This window comes from Watersipora subatra, chromosome 7, assembly GCF_963576615.1.
Source record: "Watersipora subatra chromosome 7, tzWatSuba1.1, whole genome shotgun sequence".
Lineage (NCBI taxonomy): Eukaryota > Metazoa > Bryozoa > Gymnolaemata > Cheilostomatida > Watersiporidae > Watersipora > Watersipora subatra.
Window position 1 is genome coordinate 20,627,189 of NC_088714.1, and position 19,106 is coordinate 20,646,294.

Sequence of the window (19,106 nt, forward strand, 5' to 3'; positions counted from 1 at the left end):
TCAAAATTTATTTGTGTTACATGATGTTTTTAAAGGTATTAAAGACTTAAACATGACATTGAAGTTTGAACAAATTAACTTTTTTAATGCTGCCTGCAGTCCTATGGGTTGATCCCGATATCTACTTCTTAATTTGCTCTTGGAAGGCTGACTCGTTTAATCTGAGATTAGCAGGATTAACTGAGCAGTTCCATTACAGCTGTATTCGGACTAATTATACATTCCTTGCTGTTCAGATTTTTTCTGAAGTTTTGTTTCCTTTAAATACCTCGACTCCTGTTTGTATTAGAAATCATCAAACTCCATGTATAAACTTTGAAAAGGTATTACTTCGAGTTACCGTAAAAAGTGCCCTTATTTATATTCCTCTGACCTCTATGCATCGAGTGCTTTTTACAAAGCATGAATATAGTCCGCTTCAATGATGAGCATTACAGATATATATCCTACATGAGGCTACCAACATTAGATTTTTTTAAATCCATTTAAATTTTAGCTAAATAAATTTTGAAAAGGTAGTCGGTGAACAACAAACTCAAACTCATTTTCACAGATGCTGAAGACAAAATAGCAACCTATGTCTCAAGGAAAATGCTTCGAGCTTTCCAGAAGAAATTTTAAAACATAACAACATCTGCTCACGAATGTAGTGAAAAATACAATTAAAAACATTTGGTTCTTATTTTTAGCTCACCATGAAAGTGACCACGAAGCAGCACCGACTATCACTGTAACGAAGCCCAGCAGTTCTAAACAACGGGCCAATGGGAAATGGGACAAATTTTTAGCCAATGGTAAAGCAGAGCCTATATCAAATGGCGTAGCAGGAGTTCCCTTGACTACTTTACAATCTACCTCTCCACACAGTTCGGATGAACACAGGCAAGAAGAGACGATGTTCATAGAAGAACACCAAAAGGATGAGCATGCAGCGAACATTTCTCCTGAGCAAATGCTGATGTTGCAATCACTTCTAGATATAAAACAAGATATAAACAGAGAAGTCAATTCGCTGCAGAGCAAGATGACTAAATTGGACCAGCAAATCGAAATAATAGTAGAATCGATAACAACAGGTGGTAAGCAGGCTGATGCCAGCCCTTCTGGCTCTATTTTACGCATTGAATCGGATTTGAATGAAAGTGCAAAGTCATCCTCTTCGGACGCCCGCTCTATTAGTCCTGACTCAAATTCAAGTAACAAAACGTCCAAAAAACTAACAAAACTCAGTAAAAGTAGCAAGGTATCGCCTCAGCCCCGTTTACCCTCACTAAACAATGTGACCTCCAGCCCAGCCAAATCAAAAGTGCGTCGACGTGAAAGTGGGACATCTGGTTCGCTCACCGGAGCGAGTGGTGTAACCCTAACAACCACAGTTGACATGACAGATGAGGATGTAACTTCACCATTTGAGAACAATCAAAGAAAAGATAAGCTCTCCAATCTGGATATGTTATGACAGGAAGATTGCTGAATGAGAAACGATGAAAGGTTATGCCCAAACCTATACAAGCGAAGAAGGCAAAGCCTCCCATATACTGTATGTAGAGATACTCTGTGCATAAGATGAGAATCTCCTAATATAAATTTATGGCTGCACAAATAAACGGTACCTACACTATATGAATACACCAAATACACCATGACACTATTTTCTTACTGTACAGCAAAACAAACTCAATATAGTAATGGATTATATTTTATTATATTATGCCAACTATATTTTTTATTATAAATTATTTCTTTTAAACCATGCAATACAACGATTTACAAAATATTCATTATTCACTTTGCAAGCTTTGTTTAGTTTTCACCATATTTATACGAATAAAAGAATATATTTGTGCTAAAAATGGACATTATTGAAGTATTTATGAGTTGGCTTAAAAATTGCCTCACTTAAAGCATTTTAAAAATATTCAATGAATTGGCCATATGACAAAAAATGGCACAAAGCGCCGAATAGATGAAACCAAGTGAATGGAATATACACATGTATATATTATTTTATTATTGGCGATAAAGTAATATATATATAATCGTAAACCTACAAAGACAAAATCAATTTGACAACATGTGTTGGAACAGTAATATTTATGCTTATTTGTCTTCATTTAAAAGTTTTATGACATTTTTAATATGCTCTTTATTTGCTTAGCAAGCTTCATGTGTGAACAACTCCTAAAATGTTGAGCTATGCAGTCTAACACGGTAACACAGAATCATTGACCTGAAAAAAGACGTTAACATCTTTCACAAAAATCGTGACGAAAATTTCATTAGTTTCATTAAAATTCTAATTTACCAGCTGGGACTAAATTATATTATCACAACAAAAGAATATAAATATTATAAAAAAAACTAATGAAGAGAGGTGCTGAAACTAACCGACTATCTAAAGAATAAACAGCTAAAGGATTGATTGAACACTCTTCTGACTAGAAATCTATAGTTTATTGACTTCTGCTGGAAGATTATGATAGACTGCCTAAATCGCTAAACCAAATTAATGTGTCTAAAGACTGTCAAACCTTACAGTTGGATTAAAAGGTCAAGAACCTGATCATCGGCATCAATTACGTGTTGCTGGCTGTACTTCTCACTATTGATTGAAGTTTTCTCGATGTAGTACCGATAATTAACCATAAGGCCGCAGCTCTCACTCAAGCCCTTTGCCGTTGTGTTAGCAAGCCAATTTATTCGCCAAAGAGTCGCACCATTTCGAAGATGAAAATTGGCGACTGAATTAAGGGCAGAGTTTCTGTGTTTCTCGTGACAAAGATATCTGTAAAATATCAATAAGCCAAATTATTCTACAAACTTTTTAAAATCTTTTCAAAGTCGATGACAACTTACAAATAGCTCTTCTGCAATGTTTGTAAAATATTTTTTAAGTAAATGAAAATATCTACAAACCTGGCACAGAGGTTCATCAAAGTATTTTTTAGAGAATTGGCCAAAACAGCGTCCTTGGACCAAGTACCATCTTGCAGGGTTGTTTTAAGAGCTCCGAGCACAGTCATCTCGTCAGCCTGTAGGAATGCAACAGTTAAGTAACGTTAAACCAAACATAAAACCTAGCAAAACTTTTATTTGGCAATAAAAGTGAAAAACATTCATGATAGGAATAAGGTAAAAGAGCTTTGGGAAATTGTCTTCTCCTGTAGACAGATGAGATATATTCCAATGCAACAGTTCATCTGTGGAGCATTTATCTTTACCCTCTGACAGGGTGAATAAAACTATAACAATAAAACACTCGCCATGCAAGTTGGCTTGGAATTGACAAAAAATCCCTATCTTACTACCATTTTACTACCAAGAGGCTTGCCACGAGAACAAAAACGCATGACTTCTACCAAATATACAGCTTATGAAGATATAGACAATAATTATAAGCAAATTATACTTGAATAGATAAATAGCGATGTGTAACCAGAGTACTAGGTCAGAGTACTAGTGCAAAACATGCACAAAAAACTTGAATTTCTTATTTGCTGTATAAAAGGATTCCAAGAGAGGTTATACTAACCTTGCAACTGAGAGCAGCTGAGCATTCAAGACACTGTTCAGCTGTTAGAAACTGTTGTTTTCTGAAGCCTCCAGCCAGCTGGTTAATCTCTGTTTGAAGCCAGTCTCGAAAGCCAGGTATAGGAGAGAGACTCGAAAAGTTGGTAAGGTGGGGAAACTCCGAGAGAAGGAGTTTAACCACACTCTTTATTAGGTAATTTCCCAAATCTATGCCTGGAAATAGAGATTGTGCTCAAAATTTGGAATTAATAATCAAAATTATACACAAAATGTACAAGCTGTCGGTACAATAACAACAATGGCAGTGAATACCATATTAGCAAGGCTATACTCCGAGTGTCTCCCGATGCAATCAACCAGATCTCACCCTTGACCGACTTGCAGTGCTCCAATTTGTGTGACTGACGCACCTTTCAGACCAGCTTGGGTAGAGGTAATGGAATAGAAAACAGCTGTATCAAAAGATGTTGGGTCTTCCCCCAGTTGGTAGTTGCGCGTGAAATCAGACTGCTTAGAGAGTGTGGGATGGTGAACTATCGACTGTATGCTGTCAGAAATACCTTTCACGAGCGCCACATGCAGTATCACCATTGGCTCTCCTGGCATGCTGTCAACGACAGAAAGTGACAGACGTAGTAACAAGATTTACCGTTCTCCAACATGAGCATGGGTATGCTTTATAATAAGATACAGTTACATGTAGTCCTCACTTCCTGAGCTCGCTTAACGACAACGATTTCGGCAATTAGCATATCAATATTTTCGTTATTTCATTGTAATCAGTATACCGAGCGCCCGTCTGTTGATAATATACAGCAGAAAAAAAGTTGAAAAAAAATTGTCCTCGTATGGCGGAGACGAAAAGCATCGTGTTCCAAATGTTAAGGCGAAAAAAATCTTATAACAGGAGCATCTTAACCCGAGAGCGCATTGCATTTATTAACAGTAAAAAGAGCACATTTAGTGTGTGCAATCGCGATAAGAATATAGAGTATGCGATAAGAGCGATGGATGTGAAAAGAATGACTTAGCGTTGTGATTACGCAGGCTTGTTAGTGGACTTGCGATGTGAATGTCATCAGTTCAAATACACAACGAAGGCGATTTTTCGTTACTAAAACGTTATCAGCTTTAGTTGGACAGACAAAAGACAGACGAACACTAAGAGTCATATACATAAAAGAAGATAAATAAATAAATAAACTGGAGTCTTTTGTTGAAAAACTAAAACTCTCATTTGCGATATTGTTACTCATTGTGAATTTAGTCAATAGCCATAAATCATATATTAAATTAATCCTCATTTAGTCCTGATTTCAAATATTTAAACCAATCAGCTATAAAATTACAAATGATTAAACTAAAATTTTCAAATGATTACGAACTCTAAACCACGAACATTTAACTGTTTTAATGGTTGGGGATAATGATCTGTACAGATATGATCATACCACATACATTTTTATTCGCTTATTTTAAGTCATATTTGAACTCATGACAAAATAGAGATTAATTTAATACATAATTTGAAGGCTATTATATTGAGTAAATTCACGATGAGTAAAAAAGTCGTAAATGAGAATTTTAGTTTTCCAACAAAAGGGGTCCAGTATACTTCACACCCCGTGTACATTTGCCCATAAATTGACTTCTATTCAAAACATATCCATGCGTTAACAGCTCATAATCGACAACAGTTTGAGAGAAATTTACCACAAATTTGTTGTCTACTGCTGTTTCCATACACTAGTGATTTGTACACTTTCTATACAACGTACACTAACAAATAGCTTGAAATCATTCCATAATAACCTAAACTCTACTCTACCTTGGATGCATGAACACATAGCAGCGTCGGTAAGCACCAACTCGTAGCCTGAGATCTGACACATTCCTTACAGGATGGACTCCTTCGTAATTAGCCACTTTCTCTAATAGGTCGCAGGGTGACTGCCAGGTAACCCTCTCCAGATTTAGGAAGCCAACACCAAACCACAAACCTAAAAGCTAAAAGAAGTTTATGTATGTTAAAATACAAATCGAAGTGTCCAAATCTATCTTTTTCCAGTGATTGTCGTGGAATTATGTAAACCGTTATTATAAGCTTTAAAAATACAATAATAAGATTCAAAACTTTGATCACTAACTTATAGCACGAAGATAAATATGTACGTTTCAAATTAAAGTTTTAGGTAAAACTGTAGGTACATGGCAACAATCTATATACAATATTATACGGATATTAAAAATCACCTTATAAACAGTGACAGGTAATGTAGTTGCCTGCCACTTGCCATTAGCCTGGCACATTGCCAATGGCTAATTTAAGTAAGCTCTTACTAATACATAGAATGACGTTACACCATAACAGAGAGCAGTAGCGTATTTTCACCCACTTAGCGACATATATCACCCGATGAATCCATCAATATTGCGTTGCTTAATTGGTGAGATAATTTGCCTGGCGAACGAGAGGTTCCGAGATCAAATCCAGAATGAAACGGATATTTCATTCCTAAGTTTTAATAACTATAACTGGACAAACCAAAGTACACACTTACACAAACTTTGAGATTTATATATTGTATATAAGAGGTTGTTTTATCGTAGGTCCGGTTTATAACGATTAGTTCAAATACACATGTTTGCATCGCTTGATCTACTAGAAGCAAACTACTAGAAGCACACTTGAACTACTGGAAGGAAAATATGTGCCTAATCTTCCCCAAAAACAGCACTCCTAATAGTTACATGATAACTGTCAGCGACTAACCCATTCCGTGCTACAAAGACTTAAGGCTAGTAATTTTTCTCCTACACAAACTAATCAGATAAAAATTGGTTGTAAAGTAACATCAAGTAAGGAGGTACTTATACATTTAAACCACCTGTTTCAGACTGGCGCTCATGGCTTGCAAAGCGGCAGCTTGAGCTAAGTTCGAGCAATTGCGAGCAGCAGCAATTACATGACTCCTGAAGTCCACCAAAAACTTCACCCCTCCTGCCGCAGCACCAATCTCCCTAAACAACATGTCATATGGAGGCACCAGACTTTCTCGCAGTCGCTGCATGTGCTTATGAGGTCCTGCTTTATCGAATGAATTAGTCAGAGCCTCAGCTTTGTCTAGCACAACCTCATTGTTGCACTGGTATTCCTCTGCTAAACTGGTAAGAAATTGTAGGCGCTGATGACTATCGAACAACGAGTAGTTAAGCATCACCGAATTTGCAGCAGTCTCTGCACCTCTGGATGTTTCTATCACAGAGCTGACAGCCTTCAGAGTCTGTTGCACAATAGGAGAATGATTTGCAGAGTCTGTAGGTGCTTGAGATGATGAGCTAACATTTGTGGACGTAGCTGAACAACATAGGTGTCTCTGTATGACTTTCATTCTCAGTAGTGGCATGGTTACGCGTTGGAGACTTCCAAAAAGAAAGCTCATTCTGACTCGCGAGCTTTTATCTGCAAAATTGTAACCCCTGCACATGTCATAGATTAGAAATACGAGATAACATTCTTAGCATTTGATGACGAGTATAACAAAATATACACGCTTTTACTGTTATGCTGAAGTAGAAAGAGTCTTGAGACTTTAACCAAGAAACAAACAGCAGTGTCATAGCATCACTCATGAGGCTTCTATTTGCATGAAGGCTCTCATCAGCCACCCGAGCTAGAGACCAATCCACTACACCAACAATACACATATGTCACTCACCATTATGCTACAAACACATCATTAAGTTTAATTTTATCTGAGCAAAACATATTTAGAATTTTTAAAAAGTTGATGACATACTTCATGATTTTATTCAACATAAAATATGAAAAGCTATAAGGTCTCTCTAGAAAGACACAGTAGCAAACACAAACACAGCCCTCTACAAACACTGCAGCACCTAAATAACCCTTGTATGATTATGAAGATGTTCTAGAACTCGGTGTGTATCGAAATATTAATTTAGGCATTCCACTCTGAAAGAAGTGGATAACAACATTTATTGGGTGTGAAGATGGTAACAAACAATTAACAAAGGCATAAAGCAATTGAAATACGAAACATAGTGCAATAGGTTCTGGCATTATAGGAAATGTTTAGGTGAGACAATCCGTTAACACCAGGCTGTTTAGCAGAGTTTTTTATGTAGAATCATCAAATTTCATGTCATTTGAAGCATAAATTTTCTTGTAGCTGTCTAAAGTAGACACTCGTATTTGGCCACGACTCAAAAAACAACATGACAAAATAATTAAGTTTGTTTACAACATGGTGTAAACAACTCCAATTTATTAGGTGCTTTAATCAACCACAGCTTATTTCCGAAGTGAAGATTTTTATTAGCAGTATGTACCCAACTTTTCAGTTGTAGTAGCAGCCAGCCAGGCACTAACATTAGTCGTCCGGCTAGAAGGTCATGAAATAGTGACACGCATTATAAGCCGAGCAATTGGTAATAGCCAGCTCGGCTAACAGAATCAGGTCGGTACAGCCAGGGCCATCCCAGCTGTTAAGTACAACGAAGTTTGGTTGGTTACCTCGGCTCGGCTAAACCGGTGAAATTTATAGACAATCTATTTCAGCAGCCAATCACAGGGCGTTGTCAATTTCGCAGCCAAATTCAGATTACCGTGATTTAAACAAGAAAATGTCATTTGTCATCCTAACAACAAACGACCCGATCTCATGGGCTGTAGGGCCAAAAGTCTGACATCACTGTTACAACTGATAATCAATAATATGATAACATATAATAATATGTAGATTAATCAGTAATCATGATCAAACATTTAATTTATGATATTGCATTTTAGTATTACTTGATACAAAAATCAACACCGCTTTTCATTATTTCAATTGTATTATCCTTCCTGTCACTTTTTTATTTCACAACACCAAAGGAATGAAAAGTAATTAAATCAGAAAATCATATTAGGATCCCTTAACACCAATAACAAGCTCAAAACATGACTGTTTCCGGTTTAACAATAGGCGGTCCAACCGTCATTTATGCCAAAATAGATTGTTTATAAATTTCACCAACTAAACCAGCCACATTATAACTTCTATATTGGAGCTGAGTCACGTATGCACAACCAACTGAGCATAAAAGAGGCGAAGCCAAGCAAAAGAAACGTGGGAGATCGTTGGCAGTATCCTGCATGCTGTTCTTTGTAATGCGCACACATTAAATACATGTATTTATTTATATGCGAAATATATCTCTATTCTATTGCCTAAACACTCAAGTTTGTTTGTTTGCCTTATCGGTCTCGTGGAAAGCAAAGGGCTGGGCAGTGTCCTTTAAACAGTGCTACATTTGTGCAGGCAATGAAAAAGGCTAGTGGAACTTGACCAAAAACCACACAAATTCTGCTGTCACATTGCTGAAATATTTTACCTTTTAGAAGTCTACAAACTTATAGAAAAAGAGATATTATTTAAAACAATCAAAGGAGATGCAAATGAAGGTTGCCATTTATTTGCCTCAACAATGACTTAGCTTTATTCACTAGATTAATCAGAAAATTCAGCTGATTTTGCATGATGGTTCTAAATTTAAGGTTCAAACGTCCTTAGTTTATTGGTTAGTTGCCCTAATCGATAACATGAGACTCAGGTTACACTTAATCAAATGACTGGTCTTGACTGTTGTTGGTTTTCAAATTATGGACAATTATGCAAGTACATTTTACCTAGTTGCAAATGACATTGACATTCGGTGATTCTGTATGAAAGATTGCTTAATAACATGGTGTTACCAGATTGTTTGAACTGTGCTAACAGATTGTTCCACTTGCATTAACAGATTGTTTCACTTGTGTTAAAAGATTATTTTACATGTGTTAAAAGATTGTTTCAACTGTGTTAACAGATTGTTCTACCTGTGTTAACAGATTGTTCCACCTGTGTTAACAGATTGTTCCGCCAAAGCATGACTCAATAGAACTTTAAAAATAAACAGCTTGCTTATAAGTTATTCCTTCTACACAATTCAATCCAATAATTAGAGACATAGGGAAAAGTTACACGAAGTTACGTGAAAAAAAATGATACGTACAGCAAAAAAAGAAACTTGTGCAATGTAGGTACATGATCTCATGAATAAAAAGGATCAAAAGTTACACCAATTTATTTAGCTTCATGTTCAGCTGCAGATGCGGTTGACACAAAGCTGATATACCTTGCTTAGACTGTTTAAATAAAAAATTTAGACTATTTTCAAACAATTAAGACAAATGTAACAACATTTTTTAATACAGCATTGTTATTTATCTATAAATTTATATTAAGCATACACTCGCTAATTCAAACAATAAACACAACATTCATCTTACCATGGCAACTGTGAGAATCTACAAAAAGCCCAGGAATAAGCATAAAACTTCATATCCAAAATTCTGCCAAAGCTTATGAGCTGTTACTTTTTGATTCACAATTTTAACTCGCTTAAATATATTAGATAGGCTACGTACATTTACACATCAGGAAAGTTCAACACCATGGGTTGAGAAATCTCACAGCCTTACAACAAGAAATCTGGGGCAGTTAAAATAAAAAATAAGCTCAATTTTTCCTTAATTATGAGGGAGACAGCCCAAGTTCAAATTGGAGTGTAAAAAAAACGAAAACCACAAAAGAGCGAGTAAAAGAATCAAGAGAATTAACAATAGATAGCTAGAGGCAGGCCAATGTCACTGGCCAGTAAGATAGGTTTCTATGCATCTCTATTATGTACAGACAATATCTGAAACTCTACATTGAATGAGAATAAACCATGTAGACTAAACTATAGAATAAAGAAATAGCCACACATGCTAACATCAGACATTACATCAACATCTATCAAAGCTTCGCTGCCATGTAGAGCCAAACATAGGTCCGAACAGCTAGCTTAGACCTTAGCATTGAAATACATCGTTGTATTACAGAAATGAGCAAACAACTCGGGGGGGGGGGGGGGGGGGCAGCAATAGTCTGTTTTAATGAGACCTTAACGAGATTTGAACTTTTTCAATCTTTACTATAATAAGTGCCATGTCTGTTCGTCTGTCTGAAAACACACTAGGAGCATCAGAACAAAAGATCACACAGCGTGGTAATCGAACCCGGATATTTCGATTTGCATCCAAACACACAACCATCTAAACCATTCCACCACGTTGCTGCAATGCAAGTAATTTTCGCATAACTATTACAAAGATGATCTCTCATGGCGCACGCGACTGCCAGCGTACTATTTTGAATAACATTTACGATAATAAAAGCCATGTCTGTCAGTCTAAAGTCATTCTCAGAAATTAGAGAAAAATACATCACTTGAGAATCGAATTTGAATATCCACCATAGTTGTCAGGCACACTAACAACTGCTCTCCTTGACCACCTTTTGTATTGCAGAATAATTGTGCAGACAACTATTAAAAGTGACGATTCTTCATGGCACACTGGTCTGCCAAGGTACTAATTGCTATAAATTACATATCCTAAGAATGCTTAGAATGTGTGTATTTTATTTGTGCTTAAAAGCTCTGTTTTAATGATAACAAAAGCAGAATGTATGAATATGTTATGAATGTGTTAGGGGAATATTGTTATACTTTGTCACATGACTTTTAACAATTTTTTAAACATAAGTGTAGTGAACTTGTAATTACGTAACACTTTAGGCTTCCCACTATTCCACGTGATTAACAACAGTAAATATAGACGAAGAACTATTTATATAGCATTTTTACAGCTTTTTCAGCTTAAAACGAATTAATTATGTAGAAAAAAAAGTTAGAATCGTTGTACAATCAACCTTTTGTCATCGCAAAATGGGTTCATTTTTGAATTTTAGTTAATAGTTGTATACACATTTATTACGCTACATGTTGCGTTCATATAATGTTTTGGTTTCGTTTAAATCCTGAGTAGGTTTTTCAACTCTGCTGAACAAAAACTTATCTACAATTTGCTGCTTTTTCAAAAGGTATCAGCGCTCAGATTAAATTTTTCCTTAAAATAAAATGACATCGTTTTATTCTCCCACACTAACAGGGCAACGTATCTCAAATCTCAATACTACATGTACCAAATAACTAACATCCTAAAAATGAGCATTTAAGCTGTGCTAATTCTCTGTTGCGCTCATATTTCATAAAGTAACCACAGTGAAATAAACTCTGAGTAAACAGCAGCTAAGCTACATACTAATCTAATAGTGTTTGCATAATAAAGCTCAGACATTAGTAGTGAGTAATGACCACTTAGAGCTAGGACACGAGTACTCAACGACCAACCATGCCACAAGAGGGATGTTCAAGAAATAGGCTCAAAAACTGCATTAATAATGTAAAAACACTATAACGTTATTTGATATCTAGAAGTTTAGACAGAAGAAACATTTGCGCAGCAGCATCAAATAAAGAGTACTACGAAGCGTGATCTTAAATAGCTTCACTCAAACGATCGTGACATAAATAAAAGGCATATCATTAGCTTAAAGCCAACGAGCAGTCATGGAGGATGCTACATTCATCATAAAACAGTGCACAAGTTTTGTGTAACAATTGTTAATAGTTATAGACTTATTGATTCTATAGTGAGTACAGTACTTATTACTTAAGTACCGAGTTTTGCAGCCGTGGTCTCACCAAGTTATAATGGAAACACAACCCACTACCTCAGTATGTTAAAACCTGCACCTTAATATTTGATATCAATCGAAATTTTGTTGTAATCTAAGATTACAGGCTACAGTAACTTCACTTTGAAAAAAAAAACAGACAAAATCTCTTCGCGAAATAGTCACAGGAGCCGACAACAACTTTCGTAACTCGAACGAAACTTTGTTTGTATGATAACGCGGCCACAAGTCGTAGGCGTATCGCCGTTGATAATCTATATTGTTGTTTCACCAATTTTTAATATGAAACATTTTAGCCGAGCTATCGCACTACTTGACACCCAAACATGAGTAAACGTATCGGCTGACAATATCGTATTCGCTGTAGCAAGAGGTTGCGTAACAGTTTTGTTAGAGCATTTCTTTGCAATAACTGTTGATAAGCATACAGTACATACACCTCATAAAAATAATATATGTATCTTACAATTGATAGTAAATTGTTGCTAATAAATTATTTATCAGTGTATAAGCATTAAAATTTGTATAACAAGCTACTGCTCAAGGCGCACGAAGCTCCTAGAATGTAATACGCTGCGAGCCGGGACAGAATATTACTTCTTGCTATGAGCTTAACGCTTTCCTGTTTCGCCAAATTTTTGAAGCCAACTCGCAAAGTTTCATACAACATATCTACTAGGTAATTCTACAGCTGTCAATAATTTGTGCTTTAGTTCGTTGTCGCATGCACTGTTACACAAAAGCTACTCCCTAATTAAACGGTAGAGGCGATTTTTTACACCCCTCCCAAACAAGAACCCTCCTACAGACTTACTAATAACATTTAGGAAAGTAGAAGATTCATTAAAGTGTGTTTGTGAGAATAACCTTGAAGTCTGTATACCTGAAAGTTCTTCGGCGTGCATCAACAATCTTTTGTGTTGGCTAATGAATAAATTCGCAATGGTAGCTTCTGTAAGAAATTTGTGTATTGTTTTATCGACGTTTTAGATGTTATTCTCAAAAGCTGGGCAAGAACCATTACGAGGTTCTTGGACTACCAAAGACTGCATCTAAAAGACAGATTCGTGCAGCATATTTACAGCTCTCAAAGCAGGCAAGTAATGCAGACTAACATTTAAATGGTTTCAAGATGGGTACTGTGTATTTCAGTAGTTTATTGCAAACAGCAGGGTTATGGTGCATTAAAACTACATTGCGTCATTACAGTTCAGTATGCAGTAATTTTACAGAGCATTACATTTTAATGTGCAGTAAACATTCACCACAGCTGCTTTTCTACTGCAAATTTTCTTCTATGATCTACTGCGCATTCCCTTCCATAACACATTATCTGACACCCAGTATTTTCTGCACACTGTGAATGTGTGCATGCGCATTCTTCAAAATGTGAAACTTCATTAGTAGGCTTCTGCAACTGCGCATTAGTATGAGGTTGATATCGTAGATCAACAGACACTGCTGGCTTTCCTAGTGTCTGCAGTGCATTGTACAAATATTTTCAGAATCCGTTTTTAGCAAGCTTAAGCACTTACGCTTCAACTTCCATACTATTCTGGAATAGGGAGCCTTATCAAGCCTTATCATCATTCCGATAAAATTGGATCTTTGTGATGTATTCTCATTACTGTTATATATTAAAACCATAGCAGACTCTCATTTCGGCTCTAGCTAACATGCTGATTGAAATACATTTGTCATAGCAGACTCTCATTTCGGCTCTAGCTAACATGCTGATTGAAATACATTTGTTTGCCCAATCGTATTAAAGAGTTGGTAGCATTCACGTCTTGCAAGTGTGTTGTGGCTGCGTCCAAGTCAACTCAATAGGCCTACTTGATTATGTGATGAGTTTTCTTTGAAACATGCTGTGCTTATGTACAGTGTAATGCAAAAGTTTGTATTGCATGTAGCACTTAAAAATGTGCACTAGCAACATTCCCATTGCATCCAGAACTGCACAGTAGGCAATACTGCCACTGCACCAAAACTGCTTACCACCCATTGGAAAATAGTTGTGTATACTGCGTATGACTCAGTAGTACAAGTATGCAATGCCATTTTACTGCTCACTGCATGGCTGTGATATGCTTTACTGCACTGCCAATGCTACTGCATGTACATAGACATCCAGGCAAAAATTTACTGCAGTCGCAATGTAAATTACATGCGATCATCAGAAAATGCTTATGAATGTGCAGTTATGATTTTTTCGAGATGGTCACAACGATGACCATCGGTTACCATTTGTTTCACTATGGTCACAGCCTTGGTGAGTGGTTAGTTTGTCGTTTATCTGTTTGAATGATGTTAATGGAGTTGTGCTATCAACATATTTAGTACCATCCTGATGCTAATCCCGGCCAGGAGGGAACCAATGAGCAGTTCCACAAGATAGTGGAAGCTTATGAGGTACTTGGCAATTTTGCCAAAAAGCAAGAATATGACTACACTCTATTGAGGCGAGAAAATGTGAATCTGTGAGTAAACGCCGGCATTATTACTAGTTGTTATGTTTATCTGTGGATCAGAGACAACGGCTACAGTCAGTATTTTCATGACAATCTTGAATACTCGACATGCAACAAACGACTATAGTAGAGAACCATTCACTGTGCTCCTATTTCCACTTTTTGTTTTCCACATTCATCAATGTGAAGTTGTCCACCCTTTCGACTAAAAAGGGTTTTTAATGTATTTGTAGTATTAGTTTTGAGATACAAAACTATTGGCTATTGTAGCCAAGAAGAATAATCGGCTTTGAAGAGAAACAAAGAAAAACATATTGGTTGCAATTTTAATAAAGCTTATCTTTTAATTTTCAGACATTTCATTGTACATTAGAAGCTCCTACAACATAGATAACCATTTCGAACACGTTTACGAAATAGGAATTTAATGTTGACAGTAAAATACACGTAAATAGCTTCATTGTTTCCAAGATCCTCCCAAACCTACCCATATGGCCCTTCAAAATGAAAAACCTAACTTCCTAATTTAATGGTTGTACAGTAGCTGTAGTATTATTGGTTTGTATTGACAACCTTTCCCCTTTTTCTTATCACTTATGCTTGGTTTAGGGTCCATAATTATGGTAATTTTATGTTATCTCGACCATGCACTTTAAATGTCGATTTAAATCGATTGTTTCCACTGTTTTACAATATTGCATAAATTCTGTTTAAAATAATATAATAGATACCCCTATACGTCATTTTCTCTCCTAAGTGCGGCAAGAAAGAAAATGATAATTTTAAGGCCTACTATGGGATTCTTGTCATCCAAATCGAAGTTAAGAATTTGCACCAACTTGATGCTCTAAGTTATATGTAATGTTTTTTACGTAATGCCAAGCAAAAACTTAACATAAATTCTTTACATTCAGTGGAATTTATGTGAAAAGTTTACATTGTACGAGCCTCTATACTAATAGTTTTACCTGAAATAATTTTTTATGAACATGGTGTAATGATAGCAAGTAGTGAGGTATGGTCTTATCAGCTATGTCCGCAAAACATGTATTTATCCTTTTTTAAATTACACAACCTTTCAGCATTTCATTTGTCTATTCCTGTTTCTCACTTGCTGTTATGATAAAATAAAAAAGCGCAACTTCTAAATTAACTGCGGTTAGCAGGACAAACGGTAGCATAGCTATGCACAAGTTCTTGATTTAGTCGATTCTCTGTTCTAACTTGTATCACTGTCTGGCTACCTGTTTATGCCAGTCGTTGGTTTAGAAAAAAGTAAAATCAAGTATTTGATAATTATTGTTCTATCAGAACTATTGTTGTCTGGCAGGCCTCGCACAGAGGATACAATGTCACAGTTTTATAAGGATGGTACAATATACACTGGGCCAGAAGAGCGCAAGGATACTGGCTTTACTAATGGCCAAATGGTCATTATACTCCTTCTTGTTGCACTGACAGCAAGTATTGCTCAAGTACTCCGTGTCAGGTAAGGTCTGGCAAATATGGGTTTTCTAGTGGACTTATTGTCTAGTTAGCCTAATTCCCGGTGGTGCATGGCTAATAAAATAATTGCCTAATAGTTTTGGGTAATTTACCTGGAAAGCTAGATCTTTACTAAAACAATACCCCTGCCATGCACCAAAACAATGCCCAATTTGGGCCAGCTTTACAATAGTTACGCATAGCAGTCAACAGTGCTAGTTATTACTCCCAAACAAGGTGAGTATCTTAACCAATGTAATGACCATTTTGCTCATTGTATTCCAAGTAGCTTAATGGTTGAGTTTGCCACCTCTAGATCTGGAGGCTTAATGGTTGAGTTTGCCACCTCTAGATCTGGAGGCTTAATGGTTGAGTTTGCCACCTCTAGATCTGGAGGCTTAATGGTTGAGTTTGCCACCTCTAGATCTGGAGGTCTTGAGATCAAATCCAGTACTGTGTGGATTTTTTATTGCTAGATTTTAATTTCTAAAACTGAAAATGGGGTGCAACAAAAAAAGACTAACACTGAGATTTATATAGATTAGGAAGTACATTGCCAAAGATCTTAGACAAGTGCAGACAAGTGTTCGGTAGAGCTAGTGCCAGATAGTGCTAGGCTCAAATTGAGTGGTCGATAGACACAGAACCAAGAACATGCCTTAATTGTCTGGCTGTTGGCTTGTCTTTTTAAAAATATTTTAAGCTTACAATGTCAGCTTGTTAGAAATGTTTCATAAAATGAAAAGTTATAATTTTGCAACACAAATTAACATCATTCATCATTTTCTTTTCATTGATCAGCGCCTGGGCTAAATCAAAGGCTGAAGGGGAGGAGGCACATCAGGATAAGCTAGCCAATAGCGAGAAAGTGTTTTTAAGTCGAGGAAGGTTACTTCAACAATTGGCTCAGGCCAAGGAGGCACAGAAACGAGCCCGAGATAAGACTCAATCCGACCCAGAGTCTTTAATAGATAATGCCCCCAGCGGTTAGGCAAACTTATTCCCTTACCAATCTCCATTTTGATATATCACCTGTGTATTGCAGCTGCAATTTGGTGTGCTGCCTTTTAAAACCTACTTGTGTAACTACAGTACTTCTGTGCTCAGATATATTTTTCGAATTATACTTTACCATATTTCCTTATAATAAAAAGCTTAACTCTGTTTTGGAGATGTAAAGGTCATTTGCATTGTCAAACCTCTTATGTGTTTAAATTTTCTACTGCTTTTATATACTGTCACAGCTTGGACAAGTACCACCAGTTTACATTGGACAAATGGAATTCCTTTTTATCTATAGCTGTTCTGGTGCTAAATCTTCATTACAAGCAGAAAGTTGGCATACCTTCAGACAAAAAGAGCAAGTTTTTTGCAGGGCAATCACGTGTTGTGGAGCATTACTTTTGTTGAAACTGAGGGCACCTTTAAAAACTTTCAGTTGTATACAGTCGATAAAACATAAAATTAATTTGGCACATGCTTGGTGCTGAAGGCTTAAAGGTAGAATCAGGGTAGCATTACGGGAATGGTTATACATCCATCATGGTTGTCTGATTGAATGCCGAAACTCACTTCTAAAAATAGTTGTGACCTCTCATCCTAATTTTGGGGGAAAGTTTTTGTTAGCAAATGAGATGAATCAACATAGTGCTAAAGGTTGACATGCAACAAAATTCACATCACAGCTATTTGGTATCAAAAGATTCACCATGTCTTACTCTGTTGTGTTGTAGGTGCCAAATATGTGGAAATGGGATTACAAGCTCTTAAAAGCTCAAAAACGAAAAGCCGCCGGAGATTGGAATCTCTTTATTTCTCTTACGTAGTCATGACAGTTTGGTTATCGTCTTGTCACGTGATGTTCTCTTGTGAATTGAAAGGCCAATAAAAAGCTCAATATAAAACTTATCGTAGCACTAGTTTATGACAAACACTTCGGGTTTTACCGAAGGCCCCGTATCAAATATAGATGCACGCTACTTTACAGTTTTGTTTCGGTTTGGTCTAATCGGCAAGTCGTAATCTGATCATGTGACCCAATACTTCGCAAATAATTTCTGCAGCACTTTTTGATTATCACAAATGACCAACAGGCTCGTCATGATTATCAGACAATGATATGTACTCCTTTAAGCTAAGGCTAAAAAATTAAACGAATTTTTATGGTAAGTTATAAAATATCACTGCTAAAAGTGACAGCATTAAAATGACGATAAAACAGATGCGTAAAAACAATAGACATGGTTTTATTGAATGCGTGAAGTATATTTATGAAATATTTCGACGAATAAAGTTGCATGAAAGTGTATACAGAAACCCTCTAATACAGCTACATCACATTTGAGCCGTTTTGAAAAGATAATCTAAACTATGGCGGTCTCGTGTGGCTGCGATTAACTGTTCGTTTTTGAGCTTTTAAGAGCTTGTAATCACATTCCCACATATTTTGCACCCACAACACAACAGAGTAAGACATGGTGAATCTTTTCATATCAAATAACTGTAATGTGAATTTTGTTGCAAGTCAACCTTTAACCATATTGTATGATCATAATGTATGAACCATACTGCATATCATAACCCTTTGCTTTCACTAACTTTATTGCTACTGGAATGTCGTTCAACACAGAGTTGCGCATTACGCAATGCAGTACCTTGTGCAATGAATATTTCTACTCAACTGGGAGCTTTAGAACTGTGCATGCCATTATGGCAAGTTTGAAGCAGGTATGGCTATAGTATTAATATTTTACAATATCTAAGCAACGGGGTATCATACAGAACTTTGCTTGAACCCTCGTAGCAAATTATGAGTTGCCTAATACTCTTATAACATGAAGAATATTGATGTTCATGCACATTCAGTAAAATACCAGAATTTTGATTTGTTGATAATTTCGAAATGTTTTATGTCTAGGGTTTTCCTCTTCTCATGTCACCCACTTATTACATTTCTAAATCACTATATGAAGGTTTTCATACTTCTTGG

General features: G+C 36.3%; 3 protein-coding genes across 3 annotated transcripts in view; 2 read left to right on the top strand and 1 right to left on the bottom strand.

The window, feature by feature from the left end:
* Nucleotides 1–1,459, top strand: part of LOC137399259 (potassium voltage-gated channel subfamily H member 5-like) — a 38,909-nt gene extending 37,450 nt beyond the window's left edge. The window contains 1 exon segment of the mRNA XM_068085290.1: nt 717–1,459. Within this exon segment, the coding sequence (XP_067941391.1) occupies nt 717–1,459 (743 nt within the window).
* A 990-nt stretch (nt 1,460–2,449) lies between these two features.
* On the bottom strand, nt 2,450–12,162 carry LOC137399806 (malonyl-CoA decarboxylase, mitochondrial-like). The gene is made up of 7 exons (XM_068086036.1): nt 12,145–12,162; nt 6,420–6,994; nt 5,360–5,538; nt 3,942–4,138; nt 3,533–3,744; nt 2,917–3,032; nt 2,450–2,785 (listed from the first exon to the last, which is right to left on the bottom strand). The coding sequence occupies exons 2-7, from the start codon at nt 6,972–6,974 to the stop codon at nt 2,533–2,535; spliced, it is 1,512 nt and encodes a 503-aa protein (XP_067942137.1). The 5' UTR covers nt 6,975–6,994; nt 12,145–12,162; the 3' UTR covers nt 2,450–2,532.
* A 362-nt stretch (nt 12,163–12,524) lies between these two features.
* On the top strand, nt 12,525–17,281 carry LOC137399977 (uncharacterized). Its single transcript, XM_068086266.1, has 5 exons — nt 12,525–12,840; nt 13,152–13,257; nt 14,502–14,641; nt 15,963–16,121; nt 16,919–17,281. Exons 1-5 carry the CDS (start codon nt 12,767–12,769, stop codon nt 17,106–17,108), a joined length of 669 nt encoding a protein of 222 aa, XP_067942367.1. The 5' UTR covers nt 12,525–12,766; the 3' UTR covers nt 17,109–17,281.
* The last annotated feature ends 1,825 nt before the right edge of the window (nt 17,282–19,106 follow it).

Excerpts from the sequence above, each read along its gene's own strand:
- LOC137399806 (XM_068086036.1), bottom strand. The coding sequence starts at position 6,974 with ATGAGCTTTCTTTTTGGAAGTCTCCAACGCGTAACCATGCCACTACTG. Across the intron at positions 5,539-6,419 it reads TGAGCGCCAGTCTGAAACAG|CTTTTAGGTTTGTGGTTTGG; the intron begins GTGGTTTAAATG and ends AACTTCTTTTAG. Across the intron at positions 3,745-3,941 it reads TACCCAAGCTGGTCTGAAAG|GCATAGATTTGGGAAATTAC; the intron begins GTGCGTCAGTCA and ends CTCTATTTCCAG.
- LOC137399977 (XM_068086266.1), top strand. The coding sequence starts at position 12,767 with ATGAGCTTAACGCTTTCCTGTTTCGCCAAATTTTTGAAGCCAACTCGC. Across the intron at positions 14,642-15,962 it reads AGGCGAGAAAATGTGAATCT|GCCTCGCACAGAGGATACAA; the intron begins GTGAGTAAACGC and ends GTTGTCTGGCAG. Across the intron at positions 16,122-16,918 it reads GCTCAAGTACTCCGTGTCAG|CGCCTGGGCTAAATCAAAGG; the intron begins GTAAGGTCTGGC and ends TTCATTGATCAG.